This window comes from Bufo bufo, chromosome 7 (assembly GCF_905171765.1).
Source record: "Bufo bufo chromosome 7, aBufBuf1.1, whole genome shotgun sequence".
Taxonomy (NCBI): Eukaryota; Metazoa; Chordata; class Amphibia; order Anura; family Bufonidae; genus Bufo; species Bufo bufo.
Window position 1 is genome coordinate 66268287 of NC_053395.1, and position 23228 is coordinate 66291514.

The following is a 23228-nucleotide window of genomic DNA, read 5'->3' on the forward strand; positions in this document are numbered from 1 at the left end:
CTCAGTTTGCATAGCAGCCTGGGAGAACTTCTGCAGAATACAGAAAGGATCCTCAGACTGTGTTGTACCAGAGCTGCTCCTCTGAACTTGACTGCAGCTCTGCTTGCCTTGCATTCAATGTCTCTGCTCTTTTGCAATGCTCTCACTCAGTGGGGTTGAGCTGTAATTCTCTCTCTTACCTTAAGGATGTGTAGCTGACTGCAACCCTCAGTTTCCCAAAAGCTATGAGGAATACAGAGACTGTCTGTGCTGTCCTACAGTTCTGCTGCAGAATAATAAAAAAAACAACAACAGAAATTCTCTTAGAAAGAAGAAGGCAGACCCCGGAGATAGAATTCAATGGAGAATACTGAATTTCCGGTGGACCAGTCAGTTCCAAACTTTAGCATGGGGTTGTGCAGTGCTGTCTGATGCTGCATTCTGCGCCCAGTGAATTGGACCTATAATCAGACGTCTTCTCCTGCTGCAATGCTCTGCGAAGGAATCGAATGAAATGTCTTTGTGGGTTCCCAGCCTGAGGCTACAGTGTTTAGAAGAATGCAGTGAGTATTGAGTATCTTCTTTAGTACTATGGTGTTTCTGTGGCTCCCTCATGACTTATTCATTGGTTCAAGTGCCATGTTTACAAGAGATGGCGAGCAGATCAAATCTCAGCATTGGAGTGAGAAAGCATTTGTGATATATATTTTTTTTTCCCTTTTTGACCATTTCTCCTGTATGTTGCACTACCAGATAGGCATTCATAGCAATCGGTAAGCTTGCACGCCAAACTAAACTGCTGGCGGCTTCTTCCATGGAGGTTCAAAGTCTTAAAACTTGAGGAGAAGATCATAGTTTGATGTATTGTCTTCTACTTTATGGATCAGAGTGTGGTTAGGACTGTAATGCCATGTGACATAGATGACCACTGCATTCTGATCTACAACTAAACCAAATATAGATTATGTCAACCTGTCAAGGTTTCATCTTGGCTGAATGGAAATATAGGTAAAATAAAACCAGGCGATGAAGTCCATGGATACAATTCTATTTTTAATGCTTGCCTTACTAGGGCATACAGAACTGGAAAGTCTCATTATTTAGCAAAGGGATAAGGCTACGTTGGTGCATTCCTATGCCTGACATCTTATGACGATATGAAGCTTATTATCATATCCTCACTGGCTATTGAGGTCTGCTATGCCTAATTAAAATTGCATGCAGTGCACCAGTGCTGTTGGCACGATTCAGGGACTTGTGAGAATATGTGTAATGTACCATTCTGTCTGATGTCTCAATGTTTGTCCTGTTGTTGGCATTTCCATAGGCATTCATTGCATGTACAGCAGCCGGAGTGGCTGGCATTGTTAGCAGCTCTGTGGAAATCTAACGGCAGCAAGGAAAATATTCTTGGAGGAGAGAGTGGAGGAGCATCCTAAGAAACGCTGCTGAGCACCACGCCATGCCAAACTTTGCAGCATGCCAAATAGTAACCACATATTCTGAAGGCTCTGGTATGTTCGTTTTTTTTTTTGTTTTTTTTTATAGTAATTTGCTAATATGTATCTGCCCAGGAGGGGGCACTGGTGTACTTCTTCTTTCCCAGCGTGAATGGGAGATAACAGCTAAGTCTAAGAGAAGCATAATGTACGTAATAACAGGAGCTTCCCTGCAATCCCAAGCAAACGCAGCCCTAACATACAATTCCATCTATGGCGGTTTTATACGTGCTTTGTGAAGCATGCCTAACGTAAAGCTCTCTGGAATATGTGGGGCAATCCATGATATCAGCCTACATAGCAATCGGCTGCAGTTAAGTGCAACCGCAAAACTGAAATGATCCCTTCATTACTCCAATCTGCACTTGGAGCATCTCTGCCAGGAACATGGGTCAATAGGTTGTCGGAGAGGTGATGACTTAAGTGCTAGCTGCAGTGATAGGAAACAGATAGGCCATAATGATAGGCCTGTGACCATAAAAAAAAAAGAAAAAGGGAAAAAAAAGCTACTACTGGTTATGGAGCTGAGCAATGAATAGGAAAAAAAGCAGAGAAGATACTGCAGGGGTATCCCCATGTAGATGTAATCTGCAGTGTCTCAGACACATCAACCGATGCCATGGTTACATGACGAGAATAAATGCAGTACAATAAGTAAAGGAATGTCATAGGCAACCTCCGCTCAATCACAGGGATTCTGTATCCGCAGTATGAGCTGTTCACAATGTGCAAGAAAAGGAACCTAGATTCATCCAAAATCTGAGCCTCTTATTATGAAGCAACCCATGTTTTGTACCTAAAAGAACTGTCTAAAGCATCCCCGTCGGGGTATTTGGTGATGTTAGACCTACTCTGTCATTGCAGGGGTATAGCCATGGGTAGAACTACCAAGGTAGCAGGCATGGAGCCCCAAAGCCAAGGGGGGCCAATGTCCACTGAGACCTGGGTGCAGCTAGTGATGTATATGGACAATGGAAGAGTGCGTTACTTTTTGCTTCATTTCTGCGGTTTGATATCACCGATTAAGTTTCTGAACATCATCATGTGTATTGTCATACTATTGTGATATCACTGTGAGCGTTATTGCTGTACTGTGACATCACTGTGCATGTTATTCCCGTGCCGTAACTTCAATGTTCCAATCATTTCACCTGTGCATTAGGAAAAGCAACGTAATCATAAGCTCTCACATTCATGCTACTGAAGGTGGTGATGGTGGTGTGGGGCCCCAACTCCAAGTCTTCCAATGGAGCCCCCTGGGTCCTGGTTACGTCCCTGGTTATAACAGTTATGCAGAGAGGCATTGCGTGTCATGTTTAAGTGTTTGCACTATATTGCAAAGCTGGGAATGGGAACCATGGCGAGGACATATTCAGAGACATATTAAAACAAAGAGGAGCTGATGAGCTGATTGATTGCACTGCTACATGTATTCACTGCAGCAAATTTACTGATCTGTTCAACTCTGTGTTGAGATTTCTGATCAATGACAGCAAGGAAAGATTGTGGTGGGATACTAACCTGAGACTTTGTGATCAATTTCTACAGGGAGTAAGGCTGGAGAAGATGGGTACCTTTGGCTGTGCTGTGTTACTGCTCAGTGCTCTGCTCAGTATGGTGGATCTGAGTTCTGGAGCAGAAAAGACTTTTCCTGTCCTGAACATTGCAGTTATTTTGGGAAGAACTCGTTATATCACAGAGAAAGAAGTCCGGTCATTCTGGACAAGGGATACGTCCTTGAACTTTGATGTCAACGTGGTGACCCTGCTAGTAAACCAGACTGACCCCAAGAGTATTATCACCCATGTGTGTGATCTGATGTCAGGTACCAAGATCCATGGGGTCGTTTTTGGAGACGATACTGACCAAGAGGCCATAGCTCAGATTTTGGATTTTGTTTCTGCTCAGACTTTCATTCCAATTCTTGGTATTCATGGTGGGTCTTCGATGATCATGGCAGACAAGGTAAGGGATCCTGCAACACAATGTAACCGCACACTATTGACAGTGCTTTGCCTTCATACCCTCATCTTCCCAATGCACAGTTTGAACGTCATGGTCAATTACTCACAGTGCACAAAGTGCTGAGGTCTGCTTAACTACCGCATGAGGAGAATATACTACTGCTCACACACTTTAATTAGCAATGCAGCAGTTCCAGGCATGGTCTGGAAGGAAATAGGAGAACTAATGACTACCTGAAAGTGAGATGTTATTTCTTTAGACAACAGAAGAGAAAACGGCACATAAAGTTCTATGTTATCTATCTATCTATCTATCTATCTATCTATCTATCTATTATCTATCTATCTATCTATCTATTATCTATCTATCTATCTATTATCTATCTATCTCATATCTATCTATTATCTATCTATCTATCTATCTATCTATTATCTATTTATCTATCTATAATCTATCTATAATCTATCTGATATCTATCTATCTATCTATCTATTATCTATTTATCTATCTGTCATCTATCTATCTATCTATTATCTATTTATCTATCTATCTATTTATCTATCTAAAGAAAGAAAAACTCCACGGCCCTTCCAAAAATAACGAGCGTATTTTATTCCACCAGATGCGACTTTTCGGTCCTCTCAATAGAACCTTTCTCAAGCAATGGCCAATCTATCTATCCAGTATCTATCTCATATCTATCTATCTATCTATCTATCTATCTATCTATCTATCTCCTATCTATCTATCTATCTATCTATCTATCTATCTATCTATTATCTATCTATCTATCTATCTATCTATCTATCTATCTATCTATCTATCTATCTATCTATCTATTATCTATCTATCTATCTATCCATCTCATATCTATCTGTAATCTATCTATCTCCTATCTATCTATCTATCTATCTATCTATCTATCTATCTATCTATCTATCTATCATCTGTCTCCTATCTGTCTGTCTGTCTATCTATCTAAGGAAAATGGTAGCACTAGTCAATAACAGAAAAACAAAGAAAAAACAGAGGTGCAAGCCCAATGGGACCAGACTATTGCCCAAAATGCCTTGTTGCATATCTATCTATCTAAAGAAAGAAAAACTCTACATCACTTCCAAAAATAACGAGCGTATTTTATTCCACCAGATGCGACTTTTCGGTCCTCTCAATAGAACCTTTCTCAAGCAATGGCCAATCTATCTATCCAGTATCTATCTCATATCTATCTATCTATCTATCTATCTATCTATCTATCTATCTATCTATCCTGTATCTATCTATCTATCTATCTATCTATCTATCTATCTTTTAATCTATCTACCATCTATCTCCTATCTGTCTGTCTATCTATCTATCTATCTATCTCCTATCTGTCTGTCTATCTATCTATCTATCTATCTAAGGAAAATGGTAGCACTAGTCAATAAATGAAAAGCAAAGAAAAACAGAGGTGCAAGCCCAATGGGACCAGACTATTGCCCAAAATGCCTTGTTGCATATCTATCTATCTATCTATCTATCTATCTATCTATCTATCTATCTATCCTATATCTATCTATCTATCTATCTATCTATCCTATATCTATCTATCTATCTATCTAATCTGTTAAAAGATAAAGGAGTACAAAAGTAAACTTTTCATACATTTATTTTATATATGCGTGTTTCAGGTGATATGTGCAACATTGCTGGTATACAATGGTTATTTAAAAGGGAATTAAAACAAAAGCAAAGTAAAAAAAAAAGTTGTTGTCATACTTTGAACATGCAGCAAAACTGACTGGTAAAGTGTCAGTTCTGCGGTTGCTGCTGTAGACAATCCCTTTATCCCTTCATAAGGTAACATGCAATAAAAATGGATGTCATAATTTCCATGTACAAAGCACACACTTTGGTATATAAGGAATGAATGACCAGGCAGTTTGAGATGATGAACTGCCCCACAGAAATGAAAGCCTTTGTACATTATTTTGTTATAACATACCCATTACTCATCTGTCAGAGACACAGCATGGACTATTAACCACTAGCATGCATGTTATGGGTTAACGTGGTATGAGAAGCATTCAGGAACTGCCATGCACTTTGCATGGGAAGAAAACATTTTCAGATTTATTTATTATCATTTTATTTAATGTTTTTATTTCATTTTCTAACCTTCAAGAAAACTGACTTTAATATAAATGAGTTATTGTAAACTTGTTCCATGTGGCTCGGCATACAGTTAGACAATTACAGATTGTTGACCATCATTCTTCATGCTGGAGCATTTTTATAGACTATGTACACCTTTATTATTATTTACTTGAATGCGCCATTACCTCCATGGCAGTGCACATCTTGGAGGGGGATATACCTACATAATATGAAACAACACAAGTACAATGAGAATGGTACAGAGCGGAGAAGGCCCTACCCATTAATGCTGCAACCAAGTTGTATTTATTTGTTGCACAAATGCATCTCAGATAAAATTTGAACCAACTTGGCAGACTGTTTTCCTTTGTGTCTACAGCTCCTATGCAGACCTATGTATCTCCATGGTAACAGACTACATTCAAACCTTGTGTAGTCTAAAGCTGCAGTTAAACTCTTATCTTGCCTCCTACTGAATTTAAGTATGGGACAAATTAAACTGAATGGGGGGGTCATTTACTATCAGATATACACCAGTTTTCTGATTTATACCTGACGCGGATTATGGCACAAAGGTCATTTGCGCTGCAATCTGCGACTTTTTCCCGCTCACACCAGGGCTAAAAAAAGGGGGCTTGGTGTGGGCCGGCGGGCCTGTCTCATTTATAATTTTCTACGCCTACTTAAAAAAACACATTCTAAATCTATACCAGCAATGGAACTGGCATAGATTTAGACTGGCGATGGATGCACCAAAGTTATGTAGAGGCCAGCACCTCTACATAATTTCTGCAGATCCACCGCCAGCTCAGGGGTTATTAAGACCGACGTCTAAAATGCTGGTTTTAATAAATGACCCACATATGGCTACAGTATAGGACTACTCAAAGCTTGTATGAAATGTGTTACCATAAAGGCACATAGATTGGTGCTGTAGACACAGATTCACTAAGACTGATGCCGGTGTAGATAGCCTTCATTGAAATGCTTTGCTGTCTGAGCTGGGTGCTGTATATAGAGCAGTTCCCAAATGTCAGAATTGTTTCCCTCGAAAGGGGTTGTGCAGTGCTGAGATATTGATGACCTCTCCTTAGGTTAGGACATCAGTATCAGATCAGCTGATGTCCAAAACCCCCACCGATCAGCTGTTTTTGAAGAGGTCTTTACTGATAACGTGCTCGCCGTCTAGATCGTAGCGGCGGCACAGTTACATTGCAGCTTCCTCTCCTGTTCACTTGAATGGGAGAGGAAGGTGCAATTGCATTGTGCTGCCACTAAAATCTAGATGGTGAACAGGTTAAAACTGTGAAGAGGATGTGTGAGCGCCACGGCCTCTTCAAACAGGTAGGTGGAGGTGTCGGGAGTCAGACCTCCAATGATCTGATATTGGATGACCTATCTTGAGCATGGGTCATCAATATCTAAGCACTGCACAACTCCTTTAATACTGGAGTCATGTCATAAACCTTAGCTGCAAAGATTTTAAAATTCACCACCTCTGCCCTACAGAACATCTATGGCAGCTTGTTTCGTGTGAGCTTTGCTGTTTCGCCATGATGCGCTAATGTGTTGCTCGTCTATGCCCTTGTCCTTACGCTTAATGTTATATCATATAAAATTTGGGTTTGTTAGAATTACTATTTTAAAAAAAGTTGAATTTCCAAATATTAGAATACGGAGTGAATTAAGCCTTATACCCTTCCTATTTTTTACTGTGCATCATATAAAAGGCATACAGTAACTACATTTTGTATTTACTCATACCAAAGTCTACTACTACTACTACTAGGCTATTACTGAAGTAGCATTTATATCTTTTTGACCTTTGTATCTTTTTGACTTTGTTTTAATTCTGGTATTTTGTACATAACAATTCAAAGCAAAATGAGATTTCTTTCTGCCCTAGATACCTTGTTTCTATCAAGAACACTAAAGCGCAGAAAAGTAAACAGTATTTTCTAGAAGGGATTTAAGATGTATGATGTATTCAATTAATTTTGAAAACACCATTCAATGGCATTTGTCATGGTAATGACTGTGTGATTGTAACATGCTTCATAGAAATTCAGTTATGCATTAGAATGCTTAATTCCATTTAAATGCAAATGGACATGCAGTCCAATAAAACATAGCACTTTATATGCAGAATTTACGTGGAAAGAGTTTTGAAAGTTGAATTGAAGTAGAACTGTGGCTATACAGACAATGTTTTACATACAGGTGTGGACTGGTAACGTACAAGGCAGGCAACCATCTTTTATTCTATAAATCTATAAAATTATCCATGTTTCTACATTACACATGAATTTCTTCCAAACTTGGGCTCATGCACAGGGTATTTTATGGCTTTGTATTACCTATGAGTTGTACAAAGCTCTAGTGGAGCACTCATAGACTTCTACTGTATGGGGCCTCATTGTACTTCCATAGGCCCCCAATGTCAGAGGATATCTTTGCACAATGGCATTCTATCAAACCATGTGGACTGTCTGTAGTTTCTGTCTAACTTTGTAATATCCATGAGTTCTAACTACACGGTAAATCTAGTATTGACTAATGCAGGTAAGTAGTTGAAAAAATAGATCAATTCATTGTAAGTTGCTAATTTGTGATACTTTTGTACAACAGGAGTCGATGTCAGGCAAATGCAACTGTATAAGCATGCATTCTTCAAATGTGTATGCCGAATGTAATGCGAAATGTAGTGAAATACTACTCGGACTTGTTCTGTCTAGTGATGAGCGAGCACCAAAGTGTTCGGGCGTTCTGGTGTTCGGTCCGAACACATCGCGATATTCGTGCGCTCGGCCGAGCACTCGAGTATAATGTAAGTCAATGGAGACAACCAGGCACCCCCTGCTCAGATGAGGACCATAGGAAAAGGTCTGAAAGTGATGGAAACACCTCTGAAATCGAACAGCAGCGGGACCATGTCTGGATGCATCTTGGACACCAATGTCGCTGCTGGGAAGCAAGTTGTCCAAGTTGTACGACACTTTTACAGACTGACAAAAAAAGACCCAAAACCCCGCCCCCACAAAAAAAATCCTTTTTAGATGAAAAATTGTTAGGAAACTTTCTTTCCTGTATATTCAATTGTATATACAGTGTTAGTGCTGCCAAAAATTACAAGGAAGAAGCACTCCGATACAGCCTGTATTTCACGTAAAGGAGGGCCTCATTCACATGGTGGTACAATTGTTCAGGTAGTGGGACTCCTACACTCATACTATGCACTAAGTGAAAGGGCTGCCAAAAATTACAAGGATCCGGCACTCCAATGCACCTTTTATTACACATAAAGGAGGGCATTATACACACCATTGAAAAATTATAATTAATGGCCTGCTGGTGACCCTCAAAAAACATTAGGAACAAGGGCCTGCTGGTTACCCTCTAAAACATTACGGGTGAGGGCCTGCTGCTGAGCTGACCCTCTTAAACATTATGGTTGAGGGTCTGCTGGTGAGCTGACCCTGGAAAACATTGGAGGTGAGGGCCTGAAGGTGAGCGAACCCCATAAAACATTGTAGTGAGGGCCTACAGGTGAGCAGACTGTATAAAACATTGGAGGTGAGGGCCCGAAGGTGAGCGAACCCCATAAACCATTGTAGTGAGGGCCAACAGGTGAGCAGACCGTATAAAACATTGGAGGTGAGGGCCTGAAGGTGAGCGAACCCCATAAAACATTGTAGTGAGGACCTACAGGTGAGCAGACCGTATGAAATATTGGAGGTGAGGGCCTGAAGGTGAGCAAACCCCATAAAACATTGTACTGAGGGCATATATACTGTATGGAACAGGAGGAGGAGGATGAGAAAACAAGATTCAAACATATACCCTTTTTGGAGGTGAAAAGGGTGCATCTGAATCTTGTGGATTGAGTACATTGTAAAGCATACATTTAAATTGCGTGTTTGTTCCTCATTAGCTCAGCGTTTCTCTGGTGGAGTGGAGAAGTCAGGGGCAATCTAGGCCTTGTTCATTTTTATCTGAGTCAACCTGTCAGCATTGCCAGTGGACAATTGAATACGCTTATCTGTTATAATGCCACCAGCAGCACCTCCAAGGCGTAGAGCGCAAGTTCGGTCCATGTGTCCATCTTGGACACCCAGTAGTTGTAAGGCACCGAGGGGTCATTCAGGACACTGACACGGTCTGCTATGTATTCTTTCACCATCTTCCAAAACTTGTCCCTCCATGAGCCACTAGGCCGCGCTTCAGGGTGAGGTTGCTGGCGGGGTGTCATAAAAGTGTCCCATGCCTTGGACAGTGTTGCCCTGCATTTGTTGGAACTGGTGTGTGTTCCCCTTGTCTCCCTTCCTCGGTTGCCAAAGGAAGTACGGACTCCGCAGCCAGAATTGTCAGATGTAAATATTTGGAGCAAATTCTCAACATGGACCTTCTGGTATTGCACCATTTTACTTGCCCTATCCACCGCAGGAATAAGAGATGAGAAGTTATCTTTGTAGCAGGGGTCGAGAAGTAATCACACCCAGTAATCCGTGTTGTCTAAAATGCATATAACGTGAGGGTCGCGGGAAAGGCAGCCTAACATGAAGTCAGCCATGTTACCTAACTGTATATATGGATATGGTTGCGGCTTAAATTCCCGCACAGATGTGACCAAAAGTAGTGAAATTTGTCACAAATAGAAATAATTCTCTGTTGACTAACTGTATATATAGCTGCGGACTAAATTCACGCACAGAAGTCACCCAAACTAGTGAAATTTGTCCCAAATAGAAATAATTCTAGGCTGGAATACTGTATATAACGTTTGTGGATTGAGCGCGCACACAGATGTGGCACAAATTAGGTTAATTTCCCCAGAAAAATAAATTTCTATGATGGAGCGGTGTGTATCTCACTAGCAGGCACACTCTAGTGAATAAGACCCTTTTTAGAACTTCTGCTAAACACACTGCTTTCTGATGGTGTACTGTAGATCTCACTGATATGTAATATTTCTGTCTTTTGAAAGCTTTTTGGTACTGAACACAGCGATTTTCCAGCCCCATACTGCTGAATTTAACCCTTGTTAAAAAATAAATAAAATGCTGCACTGCTGTCAAACACACACTTTAGTCCTGAAGAGGACTGTTTTGTCTTTCAAGAGCTTTTTGGGAGTTCAATCGTTGTAATTTCAGCAAACCGCTATATGTCCCTGCCTACTGTCGGCTCTCCCTGACACTGAATGATCCGAGCACGGGATGTCGGCTCCTATATAAACTAGTACCACGTGTTCCAGCCAGCCAACCAGTGTAAGGTTTATAGCTAACATGGCTATGGCATTACACTGGAGGGAATTACTTACCTGAACACTGATTGGATGCTTCAGGAGGCACCAAACGTGCGGGGCGGATACTCGAGCAATGCGACGAGCACACGTGGTATTCAGCCGAGTACCGCCACGTGCCGAGCATGCTCGCTCTTCACCAGTTCTGTCTAAAGTTCAACCTTAAATAGGTTATCTCACCTCAATAATTGACATATATGTTGTACAAAATTGTCATACAAGTCACTTACCCAAATACTCTCTGTAGCAATAATGCCACATGTTCTTAGTTTTCAAATTGTTGCTTATTTTTATAGACTGTTCTTATCTAGGGGTTACGGCCACCACTGCAAAGCTTGTGCGCTGAAATTAAAGAATACCAGCAATACCAGGGTTAGTGTAGAGCGAATCGGGCTTCGAATCAGAGATCCGAAGTCGATTCATTAACACACTTCAGTTTTAATGTGGTCTCCATACAGCATTAAAATGTATTGCCTCCATGTAGGCAAAATTAGTTTAAGCAGAATTCGTGGGAGGTTTCGGTAAATTAATTTCGTAATCACCACTGCATCTTTAAAAACTTTTAGCAATAGCAATCCGAAGTCGGGTTTCACCAAACCCAACTTCAGATTGCTATTTTAAAATGTTTTTAAAGAAGCAGATGTGATTACCAAATTAATTTACTGAAGTCTCGCACAACTTCGGGTGAGACGAATTTTGCCTACATAGAAGCAATACATTTTAATGTTGTATACGGAGACTCAAATCAACAGGTGAGATAACCCCTTTAAAGAAGCACTCCTACAAATATTCTCTGACCTGTTAGAAAAGTGCATGATGTAAACTGTAGTGAAGGTAATCTTACCAATGACTATTAGCTATAACCTCCCTTCTCATCCTCAACTGTGTCATGTGACTTTCCAAATAACACAGCATCTTATGTGTGGACAGGAAGACAGTTTCTCTATGTATTCCTATGAAAGTCTCAATGTCAGCCTCATAGGAATGAATAGAGAAGTAACTGACCTCCTGTCCTGTGTCAGTTGGAGAGGCAGAGTGCTGGTCACATGACACAGCTCAGGATCAGAAAGGAGGTTGTAACTCACAAGTACAGTCACGTAATAAGATTACATTCATTACAGTTTACATCATGTACCTTTCTAATGGTTCAGAGAATAAACATTTTTGTGGGAGTGATTCTTTAAGCATTTAGGGGGAAAGTATAGCCACATTTTATAAATAAAAAAAAAAACATATATCACCTATTTTTATTTCTAAGTTAAAGTGGTTGTCTGAGTGTTTCATACTGCAGACCTATTCTCAAATAAATGGCCTAGGAAGAGGCTGCAGCGATCACCAGAGCTCTGTATTCTCTTCAAACAGCTGGTCCCAGGAGTCAGCACCCTACCAGTCACATACTTATGACCTATCCTGATGACAAATAAATGTCGGTTCCAGTGGTGGTGCTCTTATCTATAATTGATAGCATATCTTGTGTGAAATGTGTTTATCATGGGTTTGCACTCTTTCAGTATTGTTGACCCCTGGTGAATGATACACAGTCCAGCGCAATGATTGAGCATACTAACCACTATATAGTAGAGTTATAAGTTCTGTTCCCACCTGCCTCCAACTGTGACAAATCACACACACATCATCTTTAGATTGGACCAGAAGTCAGGCACACTCTTTATTCTTATGAAAGCCTCAGTGTTGAACAGAGAACCTGACTTCTGCTCTACTCTAAAGATGGTATGTGGATCAGCTAGTCAGAGGGAGTCACATGGGCCAATGGTAGGTGGGAAACTGAGCTCATAATTCTACGATGTTGCAGCCGGCAAGCTCAGTCATTGCACTACGCTATGTATATGTAATAATAAAATGGGAGCAACAGTAAAATAAAAAAATATATATACCATTAATAGCATAGAACAGGCTAAAATGTAATATAATAAGGCAGCACGATGACTTGACAGTAAGTCAATCTACTGTGACATTTATAAGTAATTCCCTCCGAGATTGAGGTATGGAATTGCTAGTAGAATCTCATTATTCTCTGTAAATATTGCCTCCTTTTTCCCTTCTTAAGGGGTATTATTATGCTATCCCTAACTTGGCATGGGGAGACTGGCTTGGGTCAGGCTTTTAGTATAATCCTTTCTTGGTCTTGCAATTATGCAGATTGATGACTTTTGGCAAGCTTCCATCTAATTGCAAAAATGCGCTTACTGTTGTATGTAATCAATAGAAAATAGAAGCCTTCACTGCCATTTCTTAGATGAGACGCAGCAAGGATTTGCTATATTTGTGATGTTAATTACAAGCTTTGATTACTGCCTTGCATAATAATACATTTCACGACACAACAGACACGCTAAATACAGTATAAGTCCATGGAGTATACAAAAAGCAAAATGCTTCAGAGTCAGATTTCTTTATAAGAATTAACTTTTTAGCCTGTTTTGATAATTTTCTCCTCGTAGGGTAGCTGTTAGTCCCGCTGCAGCTGTTCATATTCAATGTTGTAGGACGTTCACCTGATAGGATGTCAATGGCAGGGCCATAGCTAAAGGCTCATGGGCCCTGGTGCAAGATTTCCGCTTGGGCCCCCTGCTTTGTGGCAAGGGGCAGGGGAGCTCATAGCCTTCATGCTGCCTGAGGCAAGAATTGAAACAGCACCTCCCCCCATGCCAAATTCTTGACCTAACTCCTTCCCTTCAGCCAGAAGTATAACTTGAAGATTCTGGGCCCCAGTGCAAAATCTATGACAGAACCCTCCCAGGGTGCAATTTCTATAATGCCAGAGTCTTCTTATATGGCACAATGGTCTTTGGGCCCCCTCAGGCTTCTCGGCCCTCTGCACCCCCTTTAGCTACGTCCCTGGTCCATGGATATTTTATTACTAGCTTATTGCAATGAAGGGGCTTTCTCATGAAGACAACCACTGTCCATATGTCTTGCAGATCCTGCTTTAGTGGACTTGGTCCATCCATGTGTATCTGTGTATCTCAAGGTCACACATTCACTCACATCACCACCATGTACTTAAAGTGATTATCCAATGAAAAGTATTACTATGCAATGAATAGGGCATTTCAGATGAAGTATTATTGCAATATACATGCAATAAAAATAACAATCGTTTTTTATGTGCATTCCATTTTCCGCTCTGGTAGTGGCCTCTGCTGTTTGTCCTTCTGGTCCACCTTCTCCTGCATTCAGTGGTGGACTAACATGCTCAGTACCTTCCCTGCTTTCTATCTCCTCTCAGTGCTGCCATAGTCATCTCATAGAGAAGCAGGTGAAGCAGCCCAGACACCTTTCATACATTCATCCCTACTTTCATTGAAATAATTCATAGAAATGTATGGCTATATATCTCTCTTTAGTCAGTGGAGAAGGAATTATGGGGGCAACACGTGTGAGGGCTATATATGAGCGAGGGATAATCTTCTATCTAGCAGAGGAAGTCGTTAAATGAGTATTCCGGTATTTTCAAGCTATCTTTGATGCATAGGACATGGGTTAATTATTGGAGGAGATCCTACCACTGAGACCCCACCGATCATGAGAACGAGAGCCAGGTATCCTGCAGGGCCCTTTGAAATGAACAGAACGGCAAGTCATTTACGGGATAACCCCTTTAAACCCACTTGTTATTTCTTATTAGGAAATACTAGTTGTAAAGTGTGGTTCCCTGTTCAAGATCCTCTTTCTTGGTCTTGGAATGGAGAATGGTTTCAAAGAATATCTACCACTCTGGAGGACCAGTGATGTCCTACATTACACAGAGAGCTTATTGATATGAGTACTGCAGTAAAATTGAACACATAGTACTCTTTACACAGGCCAAGGACCAGTCCAATTAATAAGAACGAATGTCCGTAGGAATGCTAGTAAAGTTGCTTCCTATCACCTGCCTACCCCAAATTCTTGTTTGCTAGCAGCACATCACCCTGCGTACAATATAGACATTGATTGGAGGATGAACAATTGTAATAATGATCATTCATCCCCCTTTCACTGTACAGGTGCCTGTGTGAAAGACCTCCTAAACGAGCACTGATCAGACTATCGTTGATCAGGGCTTGTTTATTGGCCTGGCATTTGCCCAAGTAATAGGATCCTGGCTGCCAGGTTTTCTAAAGGCCCCCTATTCAGGCAGAATATTGCTAACGAGTGTACGTACAAATGTTCATTAGCGATATTCTGCTCGTACGTCAAGTCATAGATTTATTCCGGCCACCTCTTGGCATGTTTGCCATGCTGCTGCCGGAACTACGTCCCTATTATAGTCAATGGGGCCAGAGCGATAGTCCGGGGGCACGCGCGCACTAGCGGCAGCATGGATTCGACAGGCTATTCACCCGACGGAACAGCCTGCCGGAGTTCCTTGCCGCTAATGTGAAACTAGCTTTAGGTATTATTTCCAATTCCAGGGTTTAGAAAGCTCTGTAACACCTCAGTGGCATAATATTGACCAGCAAGTTTTTTTTTTTTCATGGCCAAATTTCAGAAGCTACCATAGATGTATTACATGCTTAAAGAGGTTGTGCCAAGTTTGAAAGTTAACCTTTATCTACAGGATATTGGATAACTAACTAATTAGTGGGGGTCTGAAATACCTCAGACCTCCAGGGATATTACAAATGAACTCCTAGCCACCATGTATAATGTATATCAGTACCACTTCTCTACCTTAGACCACTAGAAGTATTAGGCATCAACTGCAGTGCTAAACCGCCAACTGCTATCATGTAATTTGATGTACAAATTTGGCAAAGTCTGTATAATCATATGCATTTTTCTGCCCCCATTAAGGGCACCAAGGCTTTTGGAAACTCTACTTAAAGGGGTTGTCCCGCAGAAAATATTCTACAGTTTTCATACCAGCACCTGGATCTGAATTCTTTCATAGTGCTTCAATAAAATGTATCTGTATAGTGTCACCCGCTACACATGCTCGGTTTCATCCTTCAACTGCCTCCTAAGCTGTGAAAAGGGAGAGCTGCAGCAGAAAGGACAGATCTCCTGAGCTGCAGCAGAAAGGACAGATCTCCTGAGCTGCAGCAGGAAAGACCCCTCCCCTCAGCTGTCAGCTTGATATAAATCTAGCAGGGCAATGAATGGGCAGATCTCTGGATCCATTTGAGGTACAGGTGGTTCTAGCTTTTTTTAGAAATAGATTTACATGTACTATAAGCTGTATAATTTTCATTTTTTACATTAGTCAGGGGATAATCCCTTTAAGGGAGAGTTCACATGTGGCATAAATGCTACAGACTTGTCCCAGCAAAGTGCATGGGACCTTACAAATCTCACCCACACACTGCGGTGAAAACCTGCAGTATAAGCTGACTTGTGCTGTGGGTTGTCTACCCACATAATGTCAATTTATGTTGGGGCTTTTAGAAATCGTGTGTTTGCCCCTGCCTTCCTAGTAGTGTGCTGCTGCTTCCTCCATTTCCATTCTACATCCATTCTTTATTGAGATCCTTGATGAGGAATATTGGCAGGAATCCATTCCATCCACTCCTGAGGATGTAGATCCTTAGGCTGGGGCTACAGCACAATTTTGGCAGGGATATCACGTGGCCAAACATTGTAGCAACAGGACGCTTTATCTCAACTAATGAAGGTGAACGGAGCTCCACCACTATCTACAAGTTGCCACAGCCACCACTTGACAGTTTTAAGATATCCTACAGTCCGGTTTTGGCAACTTGTAGGCCATAACACAACTCTATTCACTTTTGTTAGTTGCCAGCCTCTGATTGATGTGATCTTTGGTGGTACTACATGTGTCACAGCTTACATGGTCTATAAAACTTTTATGGTGCATTCTTATTCTGTGGTGGAACACGTGCTTCAGAATCTGGTGAATGACGGGATTCTTTTGATTACCTTAAAATGTGATTAAGAGACCATATTTGTTACAATTAAAAAATATTTACTTTCCCTTTAGCATATGATATTTTATTTATTTCACACATCTTCATGGGAACCAGTTATCAAATGATATTACGACAAGCCACATTTGGCTTGGCTTGGGTTTGGTGAAAACCAGGAGAAACCACTTTTTTACATCTTAACAGTACTTCGTTAGAGAAATGAATACCTGCTTCCACAAGACATAATGATTTTACTTCATTGATCGTTGGTTAAGTCTTGTTTAAATATTAGCACGTTGCGTAAAAGTAAAAGCGCATCAGTTAAGGATATTGATTCAATCGATCTTCAATACTACATGTGCCAACATTTTGGACTAACTGTAATCTATAGCATGTTCTGCTGAACACTAAAGAGTCTTTGGGGAGAAACCAAAACAGTGATGCATAAAAAAAGCTTAAAGCCAGTTTATAATTACATTTGTAATGCCAATTGAATTTAAGCAAGACTGACGCGTTTAGGTCCACTTTTCTTTGTTGCTTACTTGTATTAGCCCACTTATTCCCGTACATGTTATAATCATGTATTAATATGATTATTATCATTAATAAAACTAACTACAATGATAATAATTCTACTATTTATGTTGTCTTCATGTATAATACATGTAAAGACCACTTACAAAGAACACAAATGACACTAATTATATGCCTTACAGCACAGCTGCAGAGGAACCTAAAGGGAAGAAGAGGCCCATTCTAAGACCCCTTTCCAGATGCTTCTTTAAAACAAACACATGTAAGATAAGGTTCAAGATAGATAAACTGCACAAAACCTCCCTTGCTTTTGGAACGTTTGTCCCTCGTGCATCAATCCACATCCGTCCATTACATGCAGCAGGAGAAGAAGTAGAGGACATCAGCATATCATCAAAGCTTCTTTATTATGGCAGGAAAAACAATGTTTCAGCTCATGTATGAGCCTTTCTCAAAGGCTTGTGCTTAAGGCAAAATGCTGCTAGCTGTTGTTTCTATTATCAGTCTCCTCAATGGCTGAAATGGTCATTGTCTGTAATAAGAAATACACTATTAATATGAGTATATGTGCCATGGGCTTCAAATATCCCAAAATCATTTCTTGTAGCATAAGACACATGATGCACCTGTTTCTGACAGCCACAGAGCCATAATGACTATTATCTATAATGTGACTCAACCGCCATTCATAGGAAAATAATAGTACATTAGCATTTCAAAGGTCCGTTTCATCTCCAGGTTTGTAAATCCTCTTAACTGTTTAATGAATACAGACCATTGTCAGACAGAATGAGGACTCTTGCCCTAATTTTACAGTATATGAATGGGTCTTTTCTGTTTAAAACTATTTTACTGGCTGTTTTTATATTTTTAAATCATTGATTGAGACAATGGGAGGAAATGATCAAGGTCGGCACTTCAGAATTCTGGCTTTAATAAGTCGCAAAATGGGTCTTTGTGTTTTTTTGGGGCTTCATGGAGCAAACATTTTGTGACATTTTGCATTTTTACACCACTCACTTCAGTTTTGAGAAGTGGGTGTGAAAGTGTAGCCTGTTGAGCTGCTTTACGATAGATTTATCAAGTGCAACTTTTTTAACAGTTGCAAAAATTGTAGCAGTCTTACTTTATTAAACAGCGTACAGTCGAAAAAAGAGTATCATCACAAGATATAAGTGTTAGACTTAAAGAGGTAGTGCAGAAGGTTTATATTGATTACCAATCCCTAGAATAGGTCATTAGTATCAGATTGGTGTGGGTCCGGCTGCCACCATACCTCCCATTCCAATCAGCTATTTGAAAAGGAAGCAGCGCTTCTCTAATCTGATATTGATATCCCGATGATAGGTAATCAATACAAACCCCCTGCACAACCCATTTAAAGATGCACCAATTTTATCAAACATAAATTATGTCAATACAGAACCCTGCGAAAACTGACTTTAAAAGGGGGCATGGGGTGGGGGGGGGGGAGGGAAGGGCCCGGCAGGCCCGTCTTATTTATCATTTTCTTTGCCTGTTTTAGGAGTAGAAAATGGTCTAAATGTATGCCACCAAGGAAGCTGGCGTACATTTAAACAGGAAGTATTAAATATTATGAACCGGCACTCTTCACCTGGTCACAAACAGAGAACAATGTAGGTGTAAACTTAATCCATTTATTTCCTATAAATATCAACTACAAAAGATCAATTAAAAAAGTCATGCATTAAAAATTAATATACATTTACTGAATCCACCCCTCCATTGGGGAAGAGAACCCCTGTTACTGTTGTGCCACGTCAGTGGGAGTGAAATATGAACAGGAGTAAAATATCAATACACGAATCAATAAAAATAAAAAATTATATAAAAATCTAAAAAGTGCAGTATGGAAAAATGTTTGGCAATTGTCACCACCATACAGTGCTATTTTCTTGTCATTAGCACTGTAGATGTTAGTTGGTGGAGTTTTTGAATTATCTATCCAACAGGCAGGTAAATTGGTTTGTTAATAGGAAAGATAAATGATATATATTAGCTATATATTAGTTGTAGTAGGGTGACTGTCCTTATGTTGCCAGCAATTTTGCCACTCTGTTGTCATAAAAATGGTGGACTGTTGCTGTTATTATATGGCAATTTCAGTTATAGTCTTCATTACAGTTCGTCTGCTTAGTTAAAGTTAGTATATTAATACTTTCAACATCCACTTGAAACATTTCTTCACAATCAGGTTGTTAGTTATAGATATGGTGAAAGCACAGTAGACCCGCACAGTACACCTACATTGCTCTCTGATTGTGACAAGGTGAAGAGTGCCGGTTCATAATATTTAATACTTCATGTGCAATTATTATCTCTGATTGGGTGAATCAGTTGAACCCAGAGCACCTGTACATTGTATTATTCAGGTGAGCCAAGAGTACTCCATTTTCTTGGTACATTTAAACAGGCGGTGGATACGCCAAAGTTATGTAGAGGCCGGCCCATCTACATAACTAAGGCGCGGCCACCACTTGCGCAAAGGGGTATTAAGAATGACGTCTAAAACGCTGGTCTTAATAAATGGGGCAGGGACCTTCTGATCCGCCTGAACCAGCTGCTTTGAGGGCCAATCCTCCTCAAGAGGTAGTGACCTGTTCTTCTCCTTGGGAAAGTCTATCCCCACCATCTGAGTTACTGTGAAGAACAAGGGGTTCACTTACGCCCTTAGAGGTGGTTGGTCACGTGGCACAGTAGGTTCACACCCTCTGGTTTGTGACATATTTTCCTGTTTATTAACATTCTACCACCCATAAATGGATTCCATCACCTTGTACAAGCCCTATTAACTAAAGTACTTCTTGAATGGTACTGTTGCCATCTGAATTTAGTTCAATAATTTGTATCTCTGTACTTACCGCAGTCCCTCAATGTGTTGGCTGTGTAATACATAGAGATGACTCCTCCTGGAGTCCACTACATTATGTGCATGTACTCAGGTCTTTTCAATGCATTACTTGGTGGGTTTTCAGGTACACAGATGGAGTGAGTATAGTGATACATATTAGTGACCTGAGCTCAGTAGCAGCCATACTATGCATGTAGTACTGTACCCAATACAGTCTATCTGAGGGGACAGAGTTCCTTTAAAATTAGGAAAAGACCAACCTAGAATAGGCTGCCTCTTCCAAAGGACTGCCTCGTGGACTGCATATTTTTTAAGAGAAGATTTTAAATGGTAGATTATTTGAAGGGTGTCTTACTTTAGGTAAATAAAGATTTAAAATTTATTATCTGGATGATGTAATTTGGGGAGATTTGCTTTCCAAAAAAATTGGCCAAAATCATTCAAAAGCTGTAGCTTGGAAGCTCTTTTGAATGAATACCTAATAGTAACACTTAGAGATAAACGAATCGTAGGAATTGACTTTGATCCGAATTTCAGGAAAAATTTGATTCACCACGAAGCCGAATTTCCTTGCACTTCGTGGTGACAAATTAATTTTTTATCATGTCATCACATGATTTTGTGCGGTTTCTTCAATCAAAATGGCTGCTAGCAAATGGATAAGGTGTTTTTTTTTTAACCCTGATTAACCCCTGAAAGGCCTCAATTTTAATGTCAGATGCCATGATCAGCAATGAATTTGGCATCTGAGCGGTTCGGTTCAATGATGGTAGAGGCGTGATTGCTACATACTATAGAATGCGATTTATGACAAAGTAATTCGAAAAAAAATCTAATTTCTTTGTCAAATTCGGCAAAGCTGCCAAATCGAATTTTTTATAACTTTGCTCATCACTAGTAACATTGGCGAAGTCATATGTTTCTCCCTTAGATTTTAATCTGAGATCTTTCAGACACACAAAGTGGCTTGAAACCATTGGAATGTAAAATTTGCATTATTTTTGGATATCTTTACACTGCAGCTGGTAAAATGAGTAAAACATCAATTGTCTCCCGTAAATTTTGCATATTTCCTACTTCAGTGGGTGCTATATAAGCAATTCAAGCAGTTTCTCTGGTGATAATAGCTAATCATGGGAAATCCCAGCAATTATCTGGTTGCCAGGGAACTTCCTCATCGAGAAGCCCACAACCCCAATCATTTAGTCTATAATTCAAGAAAATCACATGTTTTACAGAAAAAGATTTTGCAGTATAACAGGTCGAACTGAATGGACAGATGTCTTTTTCCGGCCTTAAAAACTATGTTACTATGTAGATCGATGTGAAGGGTGGCCATTTGGAAACAGTTTTGCTATCTTCTATAATAATATACTATTTCAACCTCCATTGGTTTAAGATGCTACAGACACAGCAGTCTGTGGACGAAAAGCTGGGGATTTTAATGATCTAAATTAGAATGATAAAAACTAAATTAGAGCATGCAAACCAGCTGTACCTAAAAAGCTAACAAGATATTGTCTTCTAGCAGAAAGAGAAGAAGATATTATTTTACCTTTTTATAAAGCATAAAGCAACTCCGGAAAGATGAAGCTCAATTTTAGCTATTAGGGGGCTGGAAAAATAAATGGGGGGTATGGAAGATCTCAGTTACAAAGAAAGCTTATCTCCTATCACTCCTTTAAAAAATGTAGGTTCTATTATGTAGGGACTATTATCAGGCAGATTATCGAGACTGAACATTTGTATGAATGCTTGTTCCCGATAATCACCCTGATGAATGAGCAAATGCTCGATTACTGGGTGAAATAATCGTTTATGCAGATACCAAAATCATTGCTTCTAGGCACAAAGTGGTGCTGTATAAACAGTGATCTACTGCCCAGAAACAATTAATCTGTAGGGGGAAAGCAATTGCAATAGAGATCCCTTGTCCTAAGGGATAAAGTAAAGGTGATTGCTGCAATTAAATGCCACTCTCATCTTCTCTGACAAGCAGGGAATTATTGGCAAGAAATGGTTCCTTGCCGATCGTTGCCTGCTCAGTCTGCATGTGTACATTAATTTAACCTATTCCTGTTGTTGACCCAAGAAAGTACATAAAGCCACTGGCAGTACATGGCACTTGGCTAATAACAAACTCAATTTTGGTCTCCTCGGCACATTCAAACTGTTCTCATATGCCTTTTGCTGAAATGTCACTTGATATTTTTTACGTGTCTTTCCTTTTACCAATATGCCAATTACTGTAAACCTGTAATGGGTAAATAATCCACACAACAGTTATTGTTCACACAGACAAAGCACAGTAGCTTGTAGGTCTCTCTGCATCTTGACTTCACAGTGCCCTTCTTCCATCCTTTGTAAATCTTATCATGTTGTCCTACAATAAAACATAACATTCCAGGATTGATATCCAGAAGCAATGGATCCATCGCATAAAGGATACCAATGGTGCCTAAACAGACTACAGCGAGGTCCATTTGGTCTCCATCATGGGGTCTGTACTTTTATTGGAAAAAGAAATGGCACAACACAATAGACGATTTTGTCTATTTCATCTACAGGTTTCTAAGTCCTACACATTGTTTAAAGGGGTTGGCCACTTTCTGGCTACTTGGGACCAATGTGTATGTAAAATGACTTTATGGCGCTTACTAATATAGCCTTTGTTGATGTTCTGTGCTGTTTGCTATATTTCATAAGCTTTGTTCCCTTGTTAGGAAAATCTTCTGTGAAGTCCACATAGAGGTCCTGTCCATAAGATGGCCGCTGATGGATAGTCATGTCACCAAGCAAGTCACCTCCGCATGATGTCTCCTGCATTCAAACACACTGCACCTGCACTAGACTACCAATTGTGCAAGTGCAGATGGCAGGTGCAGTGTATATCACCAGAGAAGACATTATGTGGAAGTGATTTTCCTGGTCACATGACATTCCATCAGCAGCCATTTTATGGAAGGGACTCCCTGTGGACACAAAAAAAAACTTGACAGACAATGGATCATACCTTATGAAATGTAGAAAATGGTGCAGAGTATTAACAGTAAGTGCCATGTAATCATCTG

General features: G+C 40.1%; 1 protein-coding gene across 1 annotated transcript in view; it reads left to right on the forward strand.

Moving 5' to 3' along the window:
* The first annotated feature begins 3044 nt into the window (after positions 1-3044).
* GRIN2A (glutamate ionotropic receptor NMDA type subunit 2A) overlaps positions 3045-23228 on the forward strand; it is an 858974-nt gene continuing 838790 nt past the window's right edge. The window contains exon 1 of the mRNA XM_040441454.1: positions 3045-3443. Coding sequence (XP_040297388.1) covers positions 3045-3443 — 399 coding nt within the window. The remainder of the gene's footprint in view (positions 3444-23228) is intronic.